The 18537-nt window shown below is 35.0% G+C and overlaps 1 protein-coding gene across 1 annotated transcript in view; it reads right to left on the bottom strand.

The window, feature by feature from the left end:
- Window positions 1-18033, bottom strand: part of LOC123660953 (indole-3-acetaldehyde oxidase-like) — a 44873-nt gene extending 26840 nt beyond the window's left edge. Inside the window, exons 1-16 of the mRNA XM_045595971.1 lie at window positions 17991-18033; window positions 17083-17228; window positions 14507-14667; window positions 12754-13115; window positions 12343-12566; window positions 11579-11681; window positions 11376-11503; window positions 10123-10413; window positions 7052-7339; window positions 6082-6575; window positions 5428-5611; window positions 5087-5282; window positions 4224-4990; window positions 3607-3799; window positions 1912-2022; window positions 270-328 (exon numbers count right to left, since the gene is read on the bottom strand). Coding sequence (XP_045451927.1) covers window positions 270-328; window positions 1912-2022; window positions 3607-3799; window positions 4224-4990; window positions 5087-5282; window positions 5428-5611; window positions 6082-6575; window positions 7052-7339; window positions 10123-10413; window positions 11376-11503; window positions 11579-11681; window positions 12343-12566; window positions 12754-13115; window positions 14507-14667; window positions 17083-17228; window positions 17991-18033 — 3750 coding nt within the window. The remainder of the gene's footprint in view (window positions 1-269; window positions 329-1911; window positions 2023-3606; window positions 3800-4223; window positions 4991-5086; window positions 5283-5427; window positions 5612-6081; window positions 6576-7051; window positions 7340-10122; window positions 10414-11375; window positions 11504-11578; window positions 11682-12342; window positions 12567-12753; window positions 13116-14506; window positions 14668-17082; window positions 17229-17990) is intronic.
- Window positions 18034-18537: the final 504 nt, after the last annotated feature.

Genomic DNA, 18537 nt, shown 5'->3' with positions numbered 1-18537 from the left:
GGCTCCAACGATTTTCATGAAATTTAGTGTGCAAGGAATTTCGGGGGAGATAAATAAATCTAGCTAGGATTTATTTTTAGGAAATGTAGTTTTACCCTAGTTTTTAGCAAATGAAAAAATATCGTTAGAATACGAAGGTGAATTTCATCAGCAACTGTCAGTAAAGTTGTAATAGCTCAGGTGGGAAATCGACCGGTTGGGATCGAAAAGAAAAAATTTTCCCTCCTGCGTATCTGTTAAACCAAAAATGAGGTGATTTATTTCAATTTGAAGTGCTCCAGCTTATGTCCGACAGCCATGAATATGTTCTCAGTGGTGCAGGGATTTGCTGAAACGTAAAAAAACAATTATTGCATAAGTACATTAAAATTTGTAGTCCAAAGAAAAGTTCATGGTGTAACTTAAGAATTCTTTTAGACAAGTAAAATTACATAGCGTTAAAAGTAAAAAAAAAAAAAAAAACAAATAAAAATTGGTTTTTTAGTCCGATATTATACAAATCTATAAACTATATCTTTTTAACCGACTTCCAAAAAAGGAGGAGGTTCTCAATTCGACTGTATTTTTTTTTATTTTTTTTATGTATGTTACATCAGAACTTTTGACCGTGTGGACCGATTTCGACAATTTTTTTTTTAGTCGAAAGGTGGTGTGTGTCAATTGGTCCAAATAGAAGAACAGGTAAATTTTGTTTATTTAACATTATTACACAACTATACAAAATACAGTGCGTCAAAGGCGGACTTAAAGCTATACAGCCTTGTCTACCATTCAACCTATAATTATGTTTGCAGGCAAACGAAAAAAAACCGACTTCAATTATATCGACAAGTAATACAACGTAGGTAGACGAAAAAAGAGTCAAGTAAATACGCATTATCAAAGATTACTCCAAAAGTTGTAATCAGATCTCAACGAAATTTAAATGTGACCACATGATAAACATCGGCTTTCGATTACATTAAAAATCATCAAAATCGATAAACCTAGTAAAAAGTTATGGGGATTTTCAAGGGTTTCCCTACATTTCTCTGGGATCCCATCATCAGATCCTGGTTTCCTTGTCGCGGTACCACACTTACGATATCTCCTTTCCAACAAAAAAAGAATTATGAAAATCGGTTCATAAACGTTGAAGTTATCCCCGAACATACATAAAATATATGTATATACGATCGAACTGAGTAACCTCCACCTTTTTTGAAGTCGGTTTTTATTTGCCAGCAAACACAATTATTTTGATTTTTTTTTAATTTAAATTTTTAGTTATGGTCGAATTTCGACCTCTGGGCCACCATTACTTTACATAAATGTATATGATTATCGTGAAAGTTATTTGCAAATATCACGCAAAAACACTACTTTTTTAACATACAATATGTTTAAAAAATACCAGATTAGGACGCTTATTATTTTATTGCTGCATATATTTTACATGGTACCTCAATATATTAAAATATTCTCAAAGGCTCTCGAGCAAAGATTCTAGTTACTATTAAGTCTGATAAATATATTTTTTATAAACCTTACTTTAATTTTTTTAAAGCATCATAAGATTGATAGATTAAAAGATGTAGAATATTTAAATCATAATAGCTTTAGCATATTGTTTCTACTGTTTAAGCGACTTCACTCATTACAATGAAAGAACTTTCGAATTTATCGAGATTTATTAAGTTTTTTCAATGCCGACGTTTCAGATACTTTAAGCAACCATGAACTGCGAGTTAGTCTTACCGTGAAAGTTTTTTCATTATTATTATAATCATAAATAATTATATAATCAGGTTTTAGCATATCAAAATCGATCTTCAATAAAGTAAGGTCTTTTGTATTAGCATAACTATACGAAAGAGCTGTCAAAATATTCTATTCTGACAAGTTTCAAAGCTTGCTGTAAGATTTAATTACCAATGTGGACCCATTGATCCTCATATCCTGCATCTAAACGAGCTGATCTGACCGCTTCTCGTAAGGCGTGGGTGATAACCGCCGCGAGACATAAGGCCGGTTCTCCTGTCGCTGTAAATTAAAACACCTTATACTAAAATATATAATACATAAGTATATACTTTCAGCACCTCCTTTGATACAAAAATCCAACGTCCCATCCAAGATGATTTTAGATTCAGTCAGTCAGTCAGCTCAGCCTATTGCATCCCTAATCCCCCTGAGCTCTGGTCACCTTACTCACCAACAGGAACACAATACTGCGAGGAAACTGTATAATTTTGCTGTGATCTTCTGTAAGGTCGAGGTACTACTGGTTACGAGGTACCTAGTCAGGCTGTTCCATATTTTGAGCAGGAAATTTCCTGCTGTGTCCTATATGATTACCGTGGTTACTTTGTTGTTTGTAAAACGCCTGGACGTGACGTGGCCGCAACATATTCGCAGTTAAAATATAATGTAATTTTTAAAAAGGGAGAAAAAAATGATAAAATTTTCAGTCTTATTTTGAATGCAAACATAGTAAAACTGTAAAGAATCAAACACCGAAACCACGAACAAATGAAATACTTATTTATCTACTAGCGGACCCGGCAGACGTTGTCCTGTCCGGAAAAAACCTACCAAATTTGATAGCTTACATACCGATAGCACCGCCACCTACCAGGTTCGATTGAGATAAAAACTACCCTATCTCCCAAATTGGACCAAATTACAGATGCTTAAAAAATTTGATAAAAATTTGTTCAGTAATTTCGGTTTATTTACATACATTTAAAATTGTCATTGTTAACGCCCACCTCCGCAATTCTTATTGGGAATGAGTTATCCTTAAATCCGCTCATTGATCATTTACATCACATATAGGAGATTCGTAGCAAATTTGGAGTTAATTATATTAAAATGCGGTCTACGATTAATATCAATGTAGTCATTAATATCTTGCAATCAATGCGCTCTAATATATTATTTAACATGAACTTTATTGAATAGCAATAAAGTTCAAATTGACTTTACATTTTAGTTAGAAAACGTTTGTATGGGAAAAAGAAAAGCGCTGTTTTTAGGGTTTTCCCGGAAATCATTCGAATTTTTCTCACCGCAAAAACCATCCTTGGAACATTTAAAAAAAAAGAATTTGTAAAATTGGTCCAGGCGTTGTTGAGGTATGCGCTTACCAACACATTTTGTGATTCATTTTTTTATTATAAGATATATAATAAAAATGACTGTTAGCTGTATGTATGGTAATGTAATCGTAAACTATGCATTTGATCATGTCATGATCTTCAGCAAAGTGTTGTGCATGAGCCCACAAAGGTTTCTGTGTTGGTGCGACAAAAAAAGTTCTTTTCTCCATTTAGGAGAAATTTAAATGGAAATTGTTTATTACATTATTCCGAATAACCATAATATCACCCAGACTCGAACCGAATAACTGATATTTAAAATTTTAATATTTTTTTTCTAAATTTAGCCGAACCCCCCCCCCCCCCCCTTATTGTAGCGATGTAGACAGTGAAAGTTAATAAAATTTGCAGTAAATATAAATAAATTAATTTTGTACTACTTTAAAAAAATTGGGTACGCCCATGGTCATGATCAATACTTCAGTTTGTAATTAATATTCATCAATAATTTAAATTTGTTATTTACCTTTTGATTTTAAAACTCCATTTTCATTTGTGCCATTCCTTCGAAAATAAATTCTGAAGTCAGCCGGTATATCCTTAATACCAGGAGGCTTATATGTCCACGTGCGATCAGTAAGTAATTTGCCTGTTGTTTTATCGTATACAATTTTCTCCGAGGTCCAGTATCCTAAGCCCATAACGAAGGCTCCTTCGATCTATGAATAAGTATAACGTTACACTATATAATATAAACAGAAAATAATGATTTCTGTATCATCACCATCACTTCAGCCTATTGCAGTCCACTGCTGGACATAGGCCTCCACAAGTTTACGCCAAAAATAACGTGAACTCATGTGTGTTGCCCATAGTCACCAAGCTGGGCAGGCGGGTTGGTGACCGCAGGGCTGGCTTTGTCGCACCGAAGACGCTGCTGCCCGTCTTCGGCCTGTGTATTTCAAAGCCAGCAGTTGGATGGTTATCCCGCCATCGGTCGGCTTTTTAAGTTCCCAGGTGGTAGTAGAACTGTATTATCCCTTAGTCGCCTCTTACGACACCCACGGGAAGAGAGGGGGTGGCTATATTCTTTAATGCCGTAGCCACACAGTCTTTCATTTCTGTAAGTTAAATCATATTAACCTGTGCTACGTCAATCTCTGGATTTAAACTTCGACCAGTGTCTTCCAACAGATCAACTCTTATTACATCGCGATTTCCAGTTAAAATATCTACTTCTAATTCCAAAGCTACAATACCATAAATATCATATGGTTTTACGGGTTCCATGGTAGAATACATGTACGTAGCTTGTAAGTTTACACCAGAATTGTGCGCATTCACAACAATTTCTTCCCAAGTGGCATTTGGCATTTTCTCCTTTATAGGTTTCAATCGCTCATTTAAAATCTCGCAAGCTTTCATAGTGGCGTACGAGGCACATTCACTGCCAACGCTGGCTGCAGTCGCCATTGAGTTTGGTGATGTAAAACTAGTTGTTGATTTTACACTAACTTTTTCTAAAGGTATTCCCAAAACATGTGCGCATACTTGGGCTACTTTAGTATTAACACCTTGACCCATTTCAATAGCACCGTGAATTAAAACTACTGAACCATCCCCTTGATATATCGACACAATCGAATTATATGGTCCTATGTACAATATTTCGTAAGTCATTGGCATTAATTTAAGAGCTCGCTTTCTCCAACGATTGTTTTTATTAAAATCTTCTATTTCCCTCTGTCTTGTCTCAAAGTCGGAATCTTTTTTAAGTTGTTCAATGAGTTCTGGGATGGGATTGTTTTCCTTTTTCATATTTAATTGACGAACTTTTAGAGGATCTTCACCCAGCTCTTGGGATATTTTTTCCATTATATATTCGATAATTGCAATGCCTTCGGTTGAACCTATTAAAATAATGGACAAGGAAAGCAGTTTATAAAACTTTATTCATGATGACAAATTATTAAACAGTTCAAGAATGATTGTGACATATAACAAACCTGGTGCTCTACACCACGTTGTAGAAGGAATGTCAGTAATTACGCTATTAGCTTCTATGTGCCATCGCTTTGAATCATAGCCATTGATTAAATGAAGAATTGTAATAGTTGATATCGTTTCATTTTTAGAGCAACCTTTGTCCTGATAATACATTACTTTTAGGTACTGTATTTCACCAGTTCCATTTACACCAGCCTATAAAATATTCTTTTTACTTATCCTTGCTTCAAAAACTGTAGCAAATATAATAATTCAACTAACATTACACGTATGGTTAAAAACTTTAATCCTCTACACACCACTCTGTTTTCATATTTTTTAACATATTTTTAATACTTACCTCAAATTTACAGTATGTTGGTGCTCGTTTTCCAACCATTTTCATATTAGTTTGTAGAGGTAAGATAAATCTACAAGTCTTTCCTTGCAATTGTGAGACAATAGCCGCTGCGCAAGCTATTTGGGAAGATCTTGTAATTTTACCACCATAAGCTCCGCCTAGTCTACGGACGATTATGTTGACGCTAAAAGTACCATAAATAAATACTCAGCAGTATAGCCAGTCAAATATCCATGCCAATTTTGACAGAAATTATAATAACCGAAATAACTCCTTTTGTAGTGAAATTATACGTCAAAATGAATTTATTTGTGACCAACATACAAAATACAATCAAAACATCGTATTTAAATCCATACAATTATTCGAATGATATAAATGTCAAAGAAAACAAAAATATTTTTGTGTAACAAAAATATTTTTCAAGCGATTTACCTTCTACTTTCCTATAAGTTAATAATAATAATAATTCTTTATTTATTTGACCAAAAATACTTAACAATTTTATAGTTGTTCTTTAGTATTATAATTCAAATAGTTTCCTGCTGATAGTAACTGATTCAATTACGAAATTCAAAAATACTTGGAAAACACTTATTAAATAATATAAATTTAAAGTGAAACACAAACGAGTACAGAAATGTACAAATATACCTATTTACGGGAACATTCAAACATTGAGCTACAGCAATATTTGTCGAATCCAGATATTGAGTTGATGAATAAACTTCAAATCCATCTTCTGATGGTTTTACTACACACGTCTGTGGTTCTAAATAATAATGGTATTGTGTTTCAAAAACAATTTCATCACTTATAATTTTTTTTACATCATTGCCGCTATCAGTCGCTTCTACTATCTTGTCTGTCGATATTCTTTCTTTTTCAGTCGATGCTAAAACATCTTGAACGGACAAAAGTGGTGTCTTTATAGAAATTGATTCATATTTAATTTTAACGAGCTTAGCAGCGATTGTTGCGACTTTTTCTCTATTTGCTACAATAATCCCTGCAGCTTGACCATTAAATTTTACTTCTTTTGAACACAATATTTCTTCCTCGAAATGTAAAAGTGCATTGAAAGGAGTGAAGTTATTTTTACCGGGTATATTTTTAGCAGTGTAAAACGCTAGAACGCCTGGCATTTTCTGAAAAGGAGATTGTTTATAGTAACTTTCTATTAAATTAAATAAGTAATTTAAAAGTACTAGAAGAAAATATACTTGTTATCTCTTACGAAGACAGAGATGAGTTATAATTTTTACAAATTTGATGTTATATCTTTTATTTATGTTATTACATTAATCAAGTTGAAAAACAGATTTTAAGAAAATGGATTTCTTATTTAAAATAGATTATCTAGACGGGCTTAAGATCAATCGTGACCTTATTTAGTAATGCGCTCAAAAATTGATGATAAATTTTATGCATTAAATCGTCAATCGTGACGTATGCTAGGAAAATATATATTTGAAAAAGAAACTAAAAAAAAAAAAAAATTGACACAGAGGATATCTTTAAAACGTCGAATAAGAATGTTATAAATGCTGTAGAATGATAATATTCTTGTCTCAGATATTTTTTTTAACTTTAAAATAATTAAACAGTACTATTATTCACTTACAAAAGCCTCTGATGTATCAAATCCAGCAATAATACTGCCAGGATTAACATCAGCGGTGACAAAGGCACCAAATACTTCATTTGGCTGCGTCGGTAAGTCATTTGCAAAGGTTCCCTCTCCACTACAGTGCATCAGTGCCTCCAATTTCGGCACGGGTTTGTTTAGTGGCCAAACACTTTCATCTGTGTCATACGTTTGTGTTCCCTTTGAAGAATGCCGTTTAATAGCGTTCCCACCAGAACGATATTTTTCATCTACTTTTCCTTCTGGACATAAGCTGAGTATTGTCTGAAGGATATTTTAGCAAACGGTTATCTTACCCTTTATCTTTAGAGAAATTTCAATTTAAGCACATGAGTATAATAAACGATAATATGAAAATTCTTTGAAATAACTTGATACTCAGGAGCCGAGGCTTAAACATTTAATAAAATGAGCTTTTAAGTTATTTTTTATAGATATAAGTTTATGCCTTAGATTTCTATGCAAGTTTTTAAATTTCAAAACAATTAATAAAGAATACAAGCTACCCCGGCAAACGTTATTCTGTTATACAGATGAGAACATCCTTACCTTCCAGGGGTATAAAAAATAGGTAACAAGAAATGTGACACTAGATTTTTATATCATCACATCACATCATCACTTCAGTCTATGGCAGTCCACTGCTGGAGAAAGGCCTCCCCAAGTTTGCGCCAGACATCCCGGTTTTCCGCAATCCTCATCCAGCCTACACGCAATAATACGTAGATCGTCGGTCCAACGGGCCAGAGGACGTCCCACACCGCGTTTGCCAAGACGCGAACTCCAGGACCCATCTACTCCAACAGCCATCGGTCCTGCGACACAGATGACGAGCCCACTGCCACTTCAACTTGCTAATTCTGTGCGCTATGTCGGTTACTTTCGTTCTCTCGCGGATAGTCTCATTTTTAATCCTATCTTTGAGAGAAACCCCAAGCATAGCCCGTTCCGTTGCACGTTGAGTGACTTTAAGCTTGTGGACCAGTCCCTTTCGCCACTGTCCACGTCTCGGCTCTGTATGATAACACAGGCAAGACGAATTGCTCGAAGACTTTGGTCTTCAAGCATTGCGGAATCTTCGAAGTGAGGACTCGACGAAGCCTACCAAACACCGCCCAGCCTAATCGAATCCTCCTGTCGGCCTCTTTCTCGAAGTTGTTGCGGTCTAGTTGGATAGTATGGCCTAGGTAAATATAATCCTGAAAAACTTTGAAAAGGGTACCATCGACCGATACCGGTCTCGGTATGACCTGGTTGTTAAACATAAATTTCGTTTTGTCCAAGTTCATACAGAGACCGACACGCTGGGAGGACTCGTTAAGGCCGGCCAGCATAGCCGGCCTAACTCATAAAACGTATCCGCAAAGATGACGATATCGTTGGCGAAACGAAGGTGAGAGATGAATTCACCGTTGACGTTAATGCCTCGTTCTCCCCAATCTAAGATCTTAAAGAAATTCTCCAGCGCAGTGGTAAACAGTTTCGGTGATATTACATCTCCCTGTCTTACCCCACGCCGGAGGGAAATAGGTCCTGTTCTCTGGAGCTGGACTTGAACGGTCATTGTCGCCGCGTTGTACATACATTTCAGTATCTCGATATATCGCCAGTCGATATGAAATTTCTGCAGACAGTTCAGGACAGCCCAGGTCTCGACAGAGTCGAAGGCTTTCTCGTAGTCCACAAATGCCATACACAGCGGTTGATTATATTCTTCTGTCTTTTGAATAATCTGCCGAACAGTATGGATGTGGTCCACGATGCTGTAGCCATTTCGAAACCCAGCTTGCTCTGGTGGTTGGAATTCGTCGAGTCTTCTGGCGAGACGATTCGTAACAACTCTTGTTCGATATTAAATTAGGCTCACCAGTGACTTACCGATCTCCGATGCAACACGAGAGCTGGCTCGGTCTGGGCAGATCAGCGACTCGGCAGGTTTACTAATAGTTCCAATTAATGTATCGAAAACCACCATAGAGACACACAAGTTCGGATCTCCAGCGAAAGATGTATAATGTTAATCTTCGATCGAGTCAAACAAGAGGTAGTACGTTTCGTATACGCTTGCGGCAACGGTTCTCTCGGGACTGGCCATGTGCCCTCACTAGAGGGCGCGCAACACTGTGCACTCGGATACAGTAATATATCGCTAAGCAACCTATTAGCAATTAAAGAAAAAATAATAATATGAAATTGAAATTGTCCAATTTATGTTATCTTGTAAATGCACGAAAATACGAAACAACACAAGTTTTCTTATTCGAACAAAAGATGTTGTTTCGGTGCGGAAAAACCCTCGAAAACAGCTTATAGACGTGGCTCAGAAGTGAGATCAGCCTGTAATTCTTTAACGAAGACTTATCGCCTCTCTTAAAGAACAGCACCACCACACTCCTGGACTACGCCTCCGGCGTGGTACCTCGGTGGATGACGGCGTTAAAGAGTCTTGCCAAGGTTTTTAGTACAGGTCGCCCTGCAGCTTTAAGGAGCTCAAACTCGACGAGTACAGCTGTCCACAAAAATTCTCAACCTCTTCTCGGATCTGAGGGCGAAAGCAGATGGTTCTGCCATCCACTGTTTTGAGTTTCGCAAGAAGGCTTCTCCCTAATGGTCTTTGGAAAACTTTGGACCCCCTATTCTGCTCAATAAGAGTGGCAATGTATGGTTACCTTAAATCTATTGATATAAACCAATATATAAAAATATTGCTGTGTGGCTACGACAGTAAAGAATATAGCCACCCCGTCTCTTCTTGTGGCTGTCGTTAAGAGGCGACTAAGGGATAACACAGTTCCACTAACACATTTGAACTTAAAAAGCCGACCGATGGCGGGATAACAGCCCGGTGGGACAAAGCCAGCCCTGCTGTCACCAATCCGCCTGCCCAGGTTGGTGACACACAAACACATGAGTTTACGCCATTTTGGCGCGAACTTATGGAGGCCTATGTCCAGCAGTGGACTGTGTTAGGCTGAAGTGATGTGATGAGTGACCGTTTGTTTTTAAAATAAAAGAAAATAAAATAAAAAAATAAAAATATTTAATACCTTATAATAAAGAGATACAGCTAACATTTTTCTATAGTCAGCTGATGGCTCTGGTGGTACTGCATCAGGTTTAATTTCCGCATGCAAACTCTTAAGCGCCGATTCTAATACATCTTCAGCAAAAGGATCTTTATCAATTAATAATTCTTCAGTTCTTGAAGCGTGTATGAATTGTGGATTCACGTTTCCGTAAACTATGGTAACTTTCTCTAATGTGTTTTTATTATTTTTGAATTTAAAAAGAAACCCCGCATTAATTATGGCATGGGCATTCTGAGATCGCGGCATTATCTGAAAATTAAATGAATTGAAAGTTTTATAAAGTCATTTGTTTGGATCGCAGGGAATCCATTTACGGGTGATATTCAGAACGCCCGGGTAGGCAGTCCGAGACCGTATGTCGGACTTAGCACTTGGGGGTGCAATACCGACTAAACCCTTGCGGAAGCCTTCAGCAACTTTGGAGGGTCCCGGATCTACAAGCAACAGGATAGAAGCCCTGAAGCGACAGGCTTGCCTCGGCGAAAAGGCCAGACTTCTCCTCCATGGGGACTATCCGGCTCACCTTTAAACAATCTCGACGACGCCGTTTCTAGCATGACCGGGTTCTCATCCCGCCCCGACACGGGCACCGGGGGCATTACTGGAGACGCACTAAGTTGCACCTTCTACGCACCCCCGTTCGTCGTCTGCGAAGGGAGGCCTCGTCGGCGACCTTCTCTCTCAGCCGCTCGTCATCATCCTTCTGGAACATTACTGTCGCGCAGAGGGAAACCACCGCCTTTCAGGACTCGTTGTCGCCTAGCCTTGCGGTATCAACGCTCGGGAAAAACAAGTCCCCTCCGAGGATTGTCGTCAGATCGCGACACAGCACCACTCATCTTGGGCACACCTCGAGGGTGTGCTGGGCCGAGTCCACCGCCGCACCACAATCGTGACATCCAGTCGTCGCCTCCCTGTAGGCCGTCCGACACAATTATTCACCAAAGCTACCGTTCCCGGTGAGAACCTGCGTCAGACGGAAGGTGAGGGGCTTGCGCTTACGGCGCATCCACCGCTTAAGGACCGAGCGCAAGACAGCCGTTACGCGTATGCCATATGGCTGCTCCTCCAGGTTCTCCCTACATCTCCACATTAATTCTTCTTGCCCTATCCGGGGCACCCGTAGGATCCCGTCCAACGTGGGGGCGAAAACTTGTAAATATATTTATTAAATCTTTAAATTTTTTTAAAACAGGTAAAGACTTACAAACCTTAAACGTTTTTACGTGACACAATGCTGACAGTGGCGGTAACATCACATTTACGATTATTTTGCCCTTCATATCAAATTTTAAGAAATCCACCAATGTTATAGTATCCAGCTCATCGGGAGAAGACGCTATATAATTAGAGTTAAGTAAATTTAAAATATCAGATCATGATGGTAAAACTTTTGATTTAATTGAAACCTTACCGATAGTTATCATGGCCCCAACTGTTTCGAAAAGAAGAAAAAGATCGGAGGGAAATTCGTTATTAAGAAACTTCATATATAAGTTCCCTCCAATAGTTCCGATCTGAAATTTTAATTTTTTATTAACTTTTGTTAGTGACAATTTAGGCTTAAGGCTTGACGTTGATATAATTTTATGTGGTTAATATTAATAGTTGTTTGGTGCAACAACCCTGCTTTCTGTTGTGGGGATTCTGGGTAATATTCTCTCCCCTATATACGAGTATATATAGCCACACAACAGGTATTAAATAATATTTTTATTTAATTAATTTATTAAATTGATACTGTGTTCTCATCTTCACTTATGATAATTAATATAGTCGATAATCGTTGTACCAATACTAAAAGAAACTTGATACTTAATTGGTAGGACTTAAGTTTAGCGTATCTTAATAAACAAATGAAATTTTAAAGTTATTTTAATTATAAAACCTTTCTATGAATGACTAACTCTAGATGACGTATACGAATATAAAAAGGTTATACAACATGATACTGAGATACAAAATAACTTATACAAAAGTTGCATGTAGTAATACTTAATGTGCATACTTGCTGTGTGGTTACGGCAGTAACAATATAGCCACCCCCTCTTTTCCCGTGGGTGTCGTAAGACTAACGGATAACACAGTTCCAGGACTACCTTGGAGCTATATATTTTTTTACAAACAATCATTACATTAAGAAAGAAAAGAAAGAAAGTTTTTCTTCAATTTACTTACATTCCTTACTGGTATATGCGCAACCAAGTCCATATGATCGTAAAACTCTTTTAAATATGAGAAATATTCGTTTTTCATTGACAATGTCATAAAAACATCCATCATATCCGTAAGAGTCATCCCGGCACCTAGTATTAGGTTTACATCTATCGAATATCCCCTTAATTCAGCCACATTAAAAATATCTATAACGTTCTTTGGATACTCTGTTACATGATATACACCTGAAAATGATAAATTAATGATTTAATTAAAAAAAAATATGGTGGTATATTGGAGTAATTTATTATGGCTTTTATAACTTGAAAACAAAATTGTATAGGCATACTAAAGATACCGATTTTAATTTTCCAGTATCTGCACACTTGTATTTCACAGAGGTAAGGTTATTACTCAAGTATATTGTTTTACCTTGTCCAGTATTTCCAGCTAGTAATTTGTAATCGTCAGATTGAGCTATCGCCTTAAATACATCTTGTAAATTATAAACTTTAAACCAACTATGGCTATTTCCACTGATCGTTACGGCTTTATTATTACAATTTTCTATTACACACCAATCACTCTCTGCTGTGCAATTCTTTTTGCATTGTTTGAATACTCCTAAATCTTCTATGTCTTGTAATTTCGCTAATATGCGTTTATCAGCATTAGCAGCAAAACTCTTCAAAGCATCTGCTATTGCTCGGTATCCGGTACATCTGCATATATTACTTCCAAAAGAATTTTCGACTTCTTCAGTACTTAGTTCCTTGTTCTTTGACGTGTATAGACTGTAAAAATATGTCAACTACATTTTTTTTGTTTACATAAATCATTATTAATCAATAGTTTTACAAGGGTTGCTTATATGATATGTCACAGCTCTATTTATACATACACTAGCGGCCCCTCCCGGCTTCGCACGGGTGGCTTCGTGCTTGAAATATTTTGGATAAAAACGTAGAGTAAACATATTGTAGGGGTAACGCACATTGAACAAAATGATTGTCTTGCCAACAATTTTCTTAATTTAGCTTATTTATTACGAAATTGTTATTTGCCTGATGCAGATTTCTAATAAAATTGTCATTTGTTTGCTGCGGATGACGTCTGCACTTCTGCCTATATATACTCAAAATAATCTTAATAAACTTAGCGATAGATCGACTATCATTGGGTTTGGTTTCCGTCATATTCTTTCCTCACATGTCATCTCTCACTCAACCAGAGACTGCACCATGCACTTATCTTTAAGAAGATTAAAAAAAATAGTTCAAATTATTATTTATAGTTTTCTTATAAAATTCTAAATTTAGTATATATTTTTTTAAGGAAACATACACACACACACACACACATACACACACACACACACACACACACACACAGACGCTTGCACACTCAAATATGAAATTAGTTCGTTGAATAGAAGATATATCCACTCCTTAAATTACAAATTTTTTATTTTATTTGAGCGGAGACACTGATCTTTACAACAAGTTTTTCTAGCTTTATTATCACGGGATAAATCACTAAAATGCACATAAACCTTTAATATAAGTACAGTACGAAAGCATGAATGTACCCACCAACTTTTTGTAAAACTAATTTATAAATAAATGTTCATTGTATTGTATATGTAATGTACGTAATAGAAATTGCTTCCAATTGAATATACGAATCTAGCGATAACGCGAACTCAAGTGTTAGAGGTTACATTCATTGAGGTCGCTTTGAGCGTTATGTAAATAATTCAAAATTATTCTTTTATAAATTACAGACTAAAAACAAAGAATACACCTCATATTTTAGATATTGATTATCACACTTATTTCACTGTATTAAACGTTTTGAGGTTAAACTTTTACTTTTAATTAATAAAATTATTATATCGGTGCCATTGTAATTGACTCTTAATTGTTGTTGTTGTTTTTGTTACATACTTAACTTTACTTAATAAACACCTCACACTCGATGGCTTCAAATAGCATTTTCCGTATCAGAGATCAAACAAACAAAGTACAATAACAACCATCCAGAAACAATCACCTGAACGACCTGTAAACGATGATTGAATCCGCGCCTGCCAGAACTACATCCAGTAATATTACACGGTAACGTTGTTAGCATTGCATCGTCAGTATACCAAAGTATACCTACGTAAATGTATATTTGTTATTACCTATACATGCTCATTATCCACCCCGGTGTGCAGTATCCGCATTGAGTGCCGTTAAATTTGGCTAGTCTTGTCTGAATCTCATGATAACCGATGGTCCTATTCCCTAACCCTTCAACTGTTAATATTTCCCACCCGTGACATGATAAAACCGACACAAGGCACTGAAACAATAATTAAAATATACATTATAATTAAAATATACAATATGATAAAAATAAAAGAAAAAAATTAAGCAAATGAGTTTGTTTGTTGTTTGACTGATCTTAGAAACGTGGTTAGGGACGCTTTTCCTTAAGTACCTAATGATCAGTAGTTGACTTCGAAGATATTTCAAGCGAGACTGTTTTATACAAAGATTTATAGTTTTTTCATCAGATTAGCACCTATTAAAGAAACACGGCCCTTTAAATTTATCAAAGTATTTAATTTGGAATCTGGTATTTTGTGCTATATATTACTTATATAACTGGTGGATAGTGGCTTATAGTGGTATATGACTATTTTCTTTTTTTTTGGAATCAATCTGGTATTTTTTTAATTGATAAAAGCCTATACGACGCCTGCGTCTTTCTGTATTAAATTACTCTATGTGGTGTACAATAAAGAATAAATAAGTATTTATACAGTCAGGCGATTTTAATCCTTTTCATATCATATATCTGATATACATATAATAAAATGGTAGGAAAGTCAAACCTGTACATTGAATATTTTTTTAAAAGAATACTTGGGGTGTGATCTACTATCGATACCGAAGCCAAAAATATAGTTTTTAGAATTTTTGTCTGTTTCTCTGTTCGTCTGTTTGTCTGTATGTATGTCCGGGATAAACTCAAAAAGTGCTGCATGGATTTACTTCAAATTTGGCACGAATATTATTAAGAAATCGGGTCAACATATAGGCTACATATTATTATGCTATCACCTACTGGGAACGAGCAGTGAACCTTTATTTCCTCAACGTATTCTGTAACAACGTGTAATCTAACGACGCATATTTGAATGTTGTTGTTATTATGTTAATAACCATGCTATATGAGCTAGCTTCACACTATAAAAATCACGCAATATAAGTAACTAAGCCGATAAACATAATAAAATGACTGATGAAATGATGAATGTAGACTTAATTACTAAAATTAAAACTAACATTGATAAAAAGAACATTGCATTAGGTATCTTTATTGACTTAAAAAAGGCCTTTGACACAGTAAGTCATCAAAAGCTTTTATCCAAATTATGTAACATTGGCGTAACCGGTACTGCGTTAGCGATGTTTAAGTCATATCTAACAAATAGACAGCAAGTAGTTAAAATTAATAACTTTTCTAGTGCTTCCCAAAATGTCATGTACGGTGTCCCTCAAGGATCTATTTTGGGATCTTTATTATTTTTAATTTATATAAACAACATAGAAAAATAGGATTGACTGGCCACCTTACACTATATGCAGACGACACTTGTCTTTTTTACTTCCATAAATCTATTCATGAAATTATAATCAATGCACAAAATGATCTCAATTTGATAAATGAATGGCTAAAACACAATTTACTAACAATCAATACAGCTAAAACTTCATTTATTATTTTCTCTGCTAAAAATAAAAAGATACCTGACTTCACTCCGCTGACGATAAACAACGATATACTACAGCGCTCTCATCATGAAAAATACCTTGGCTTATGGTTAGACGACAAACTAAATTTCAAGATACATATTTACCATATTAAAACAAAGTTACAATCAATATTAGGAGCAATCAACAGGATCTCCACTTGTCTACCAAAAAGAATCCGAAACATTTTGTATAATTCATTAGTAAAATCACATTTAGAATACCTAATACAGGTTTGGGGATCCGCTACTACTTCAAATTTAAATACTTTACAAAGAATACAAAATAGGATAATCAAAATTCTATATAACTATCACTATTTTACTCCAACGACACAACTTTATATATACAATACATGCATTCTAATCAAAAAAATTAAATCAGGTTCCGTGCAGTCGGAAATGAGTATTTATGAGAGATCGCATATTTCGAATTTAAGAAACAAATATAAACTACATATTGATAATGTAAGAACTAATTATGGTAAAAAAACAATTCTGTTTGAAGGAGTACAGCTGTTTAATAAACTACCTAGCCTTCCAACGGCCCAGATGTTAAAACTGTTCTCTTGCAAATGTATAAAAATGTCATTGTATCTCATTTTAAGTGAATGTTAAATTCTTATGAGAAATAAAGTTCTTTAAACCTAAATGAATATAAGTAGACAAGACAATTTTAAAGCAGCGCCATCTATGAGATTTTTCTGTAGATATGAAATGTAAAGAAGAAACGGGTAAATGAATGTTATTTTAAAAGGTATAATCGTAGGTATTTTTGGTGCTGTATAGCGTTCACGCAGACGACGTCGCGGGCAGCAGCTAGTATATAAAAAACAGTCAATATACTTTCATATATATATATATATATAATATATACAAATGTTTCTTCATAAAATATTTTTTGGGTGTACAAATAAACTACTGTATAAACTTACTGAGTTAACAGAAAATAATTTCACTTTATTCATCGGTGGCAGCGAGGTGCGTACAGCTACTATGCAAGCACCACAGCCCCCCTCTTGGCACATCGCTTTAGTACCTCGAAGATGGGCGACATTACGGATGAACTCATTCAAGGACACATCCGGTCCGTATCTTCCATCCACTGGTAAAATAATTGAATTTTAAATTGTAAATAAATAATAGTAGGGTAAAGTTTTAAATAAAAGTAATTCTGTACATTGATAAATATTTTACTAATAGTTTTTGTATTACTTTCAAATGATTAAATTAGAAAACCGATTATTTTAAGTCGTTAAAAAGAGGAAAATTCTTACCAATACATTTTGTTTTATTATCGGTGTGATATATGTGTCTACGAGTATTAGTTGTGAAAAAAACCAACAAACTGTGCGTTTAAGTGAAACACTAATCGAATGTTTTCATAATTATTATAACATTTATCCAAAGGACTATAGGCAAAAATGTATGGGCTCCGTCCCCACCTATCAACACATAGAACCGATGCCAATATGTTTCTAAAGTATCCCTTATATTATTATATTATTGACTCCTTTGTTTTAGATAAATCAGTGGGAATATATAAAAAAAAACTACAAATTGCAACTATACACCGAAAAATATGCTTTAGCTATTAATTTTTAATACAAACGCTAAATTTATTTTTAGAGAAGACGGAGACGTTTACTTTACGCAGTTGAAAACTTGGATTGTGTGAGTGAGGATATGAGAAAGAATGGAGTAAGCGCTGAAATGACAATAATAGAGAGGAATGGAAGAGGAAAACATGTTGTGCCGACCTTACATAGGTAGAATAGATGGGCAGGAAGATGATGAGTTGAAAATTTGTAAAAAATATTTATATGTAAAAATAACATTTTTGTAAAAATAATATAATTAGACTCACCTTCATACTGAACATCGTTAATTTTTAACACAACCTTTGACATTTTGAGAGTTTTCTACACATTCACTTCCTTAATATTAACATTTATTTTCAAATATATTACAAATTAATAAACAACCTATTACAAAATTATTATTTACAATTATTAAAAAATAAAGTTTAATTGATCAGAAAAATTGTGTAGGATTTATGAGAATTTGAGAAATTATTATATACTCTAAATAAAATAAAGGCCAAATACTTTTCAGCTACTATTTCTTATTAGTAAGGTTAAACTAAGAAAAAAAAAACTATGAAAAAAAAGCGAACGTAACCTTTTTTGATTTAAAACACGTTTATGTTCGTCAACACACCAAAACTAAATGCTTACAATACTTCGATTATTACTCATCGTATACCAAACATAGATCCGTTCTCCCAAATTTTTGCATCAAAAATATTAGCATGAACTTACATACATATTTTTTAGAAATATCAGCATTGGTTTAGACGTGCTCGTAACTCTAATCCCAATTTAATAGTGTACTTAGTGTTATTCTAAAGAGAT

Source organism: Melitaea cinxia, chromosome 16, assembly GCF_905220565.1.
Source record: "Melitaea cinxia chromosome 16, ilMelCinx1.1, whole genome shotgun sequence".
In the NCBI taxonomy this organism is placed as follows: Eukaryota; Metazoa; Arthropoda; class Insecta; order Lepidoptera; family Nymphalidae; genus Melitaea; species Melitaea cinxia.
This window is presented reverse-complemented; position numbering and strand designations above follow the sequence as displayed.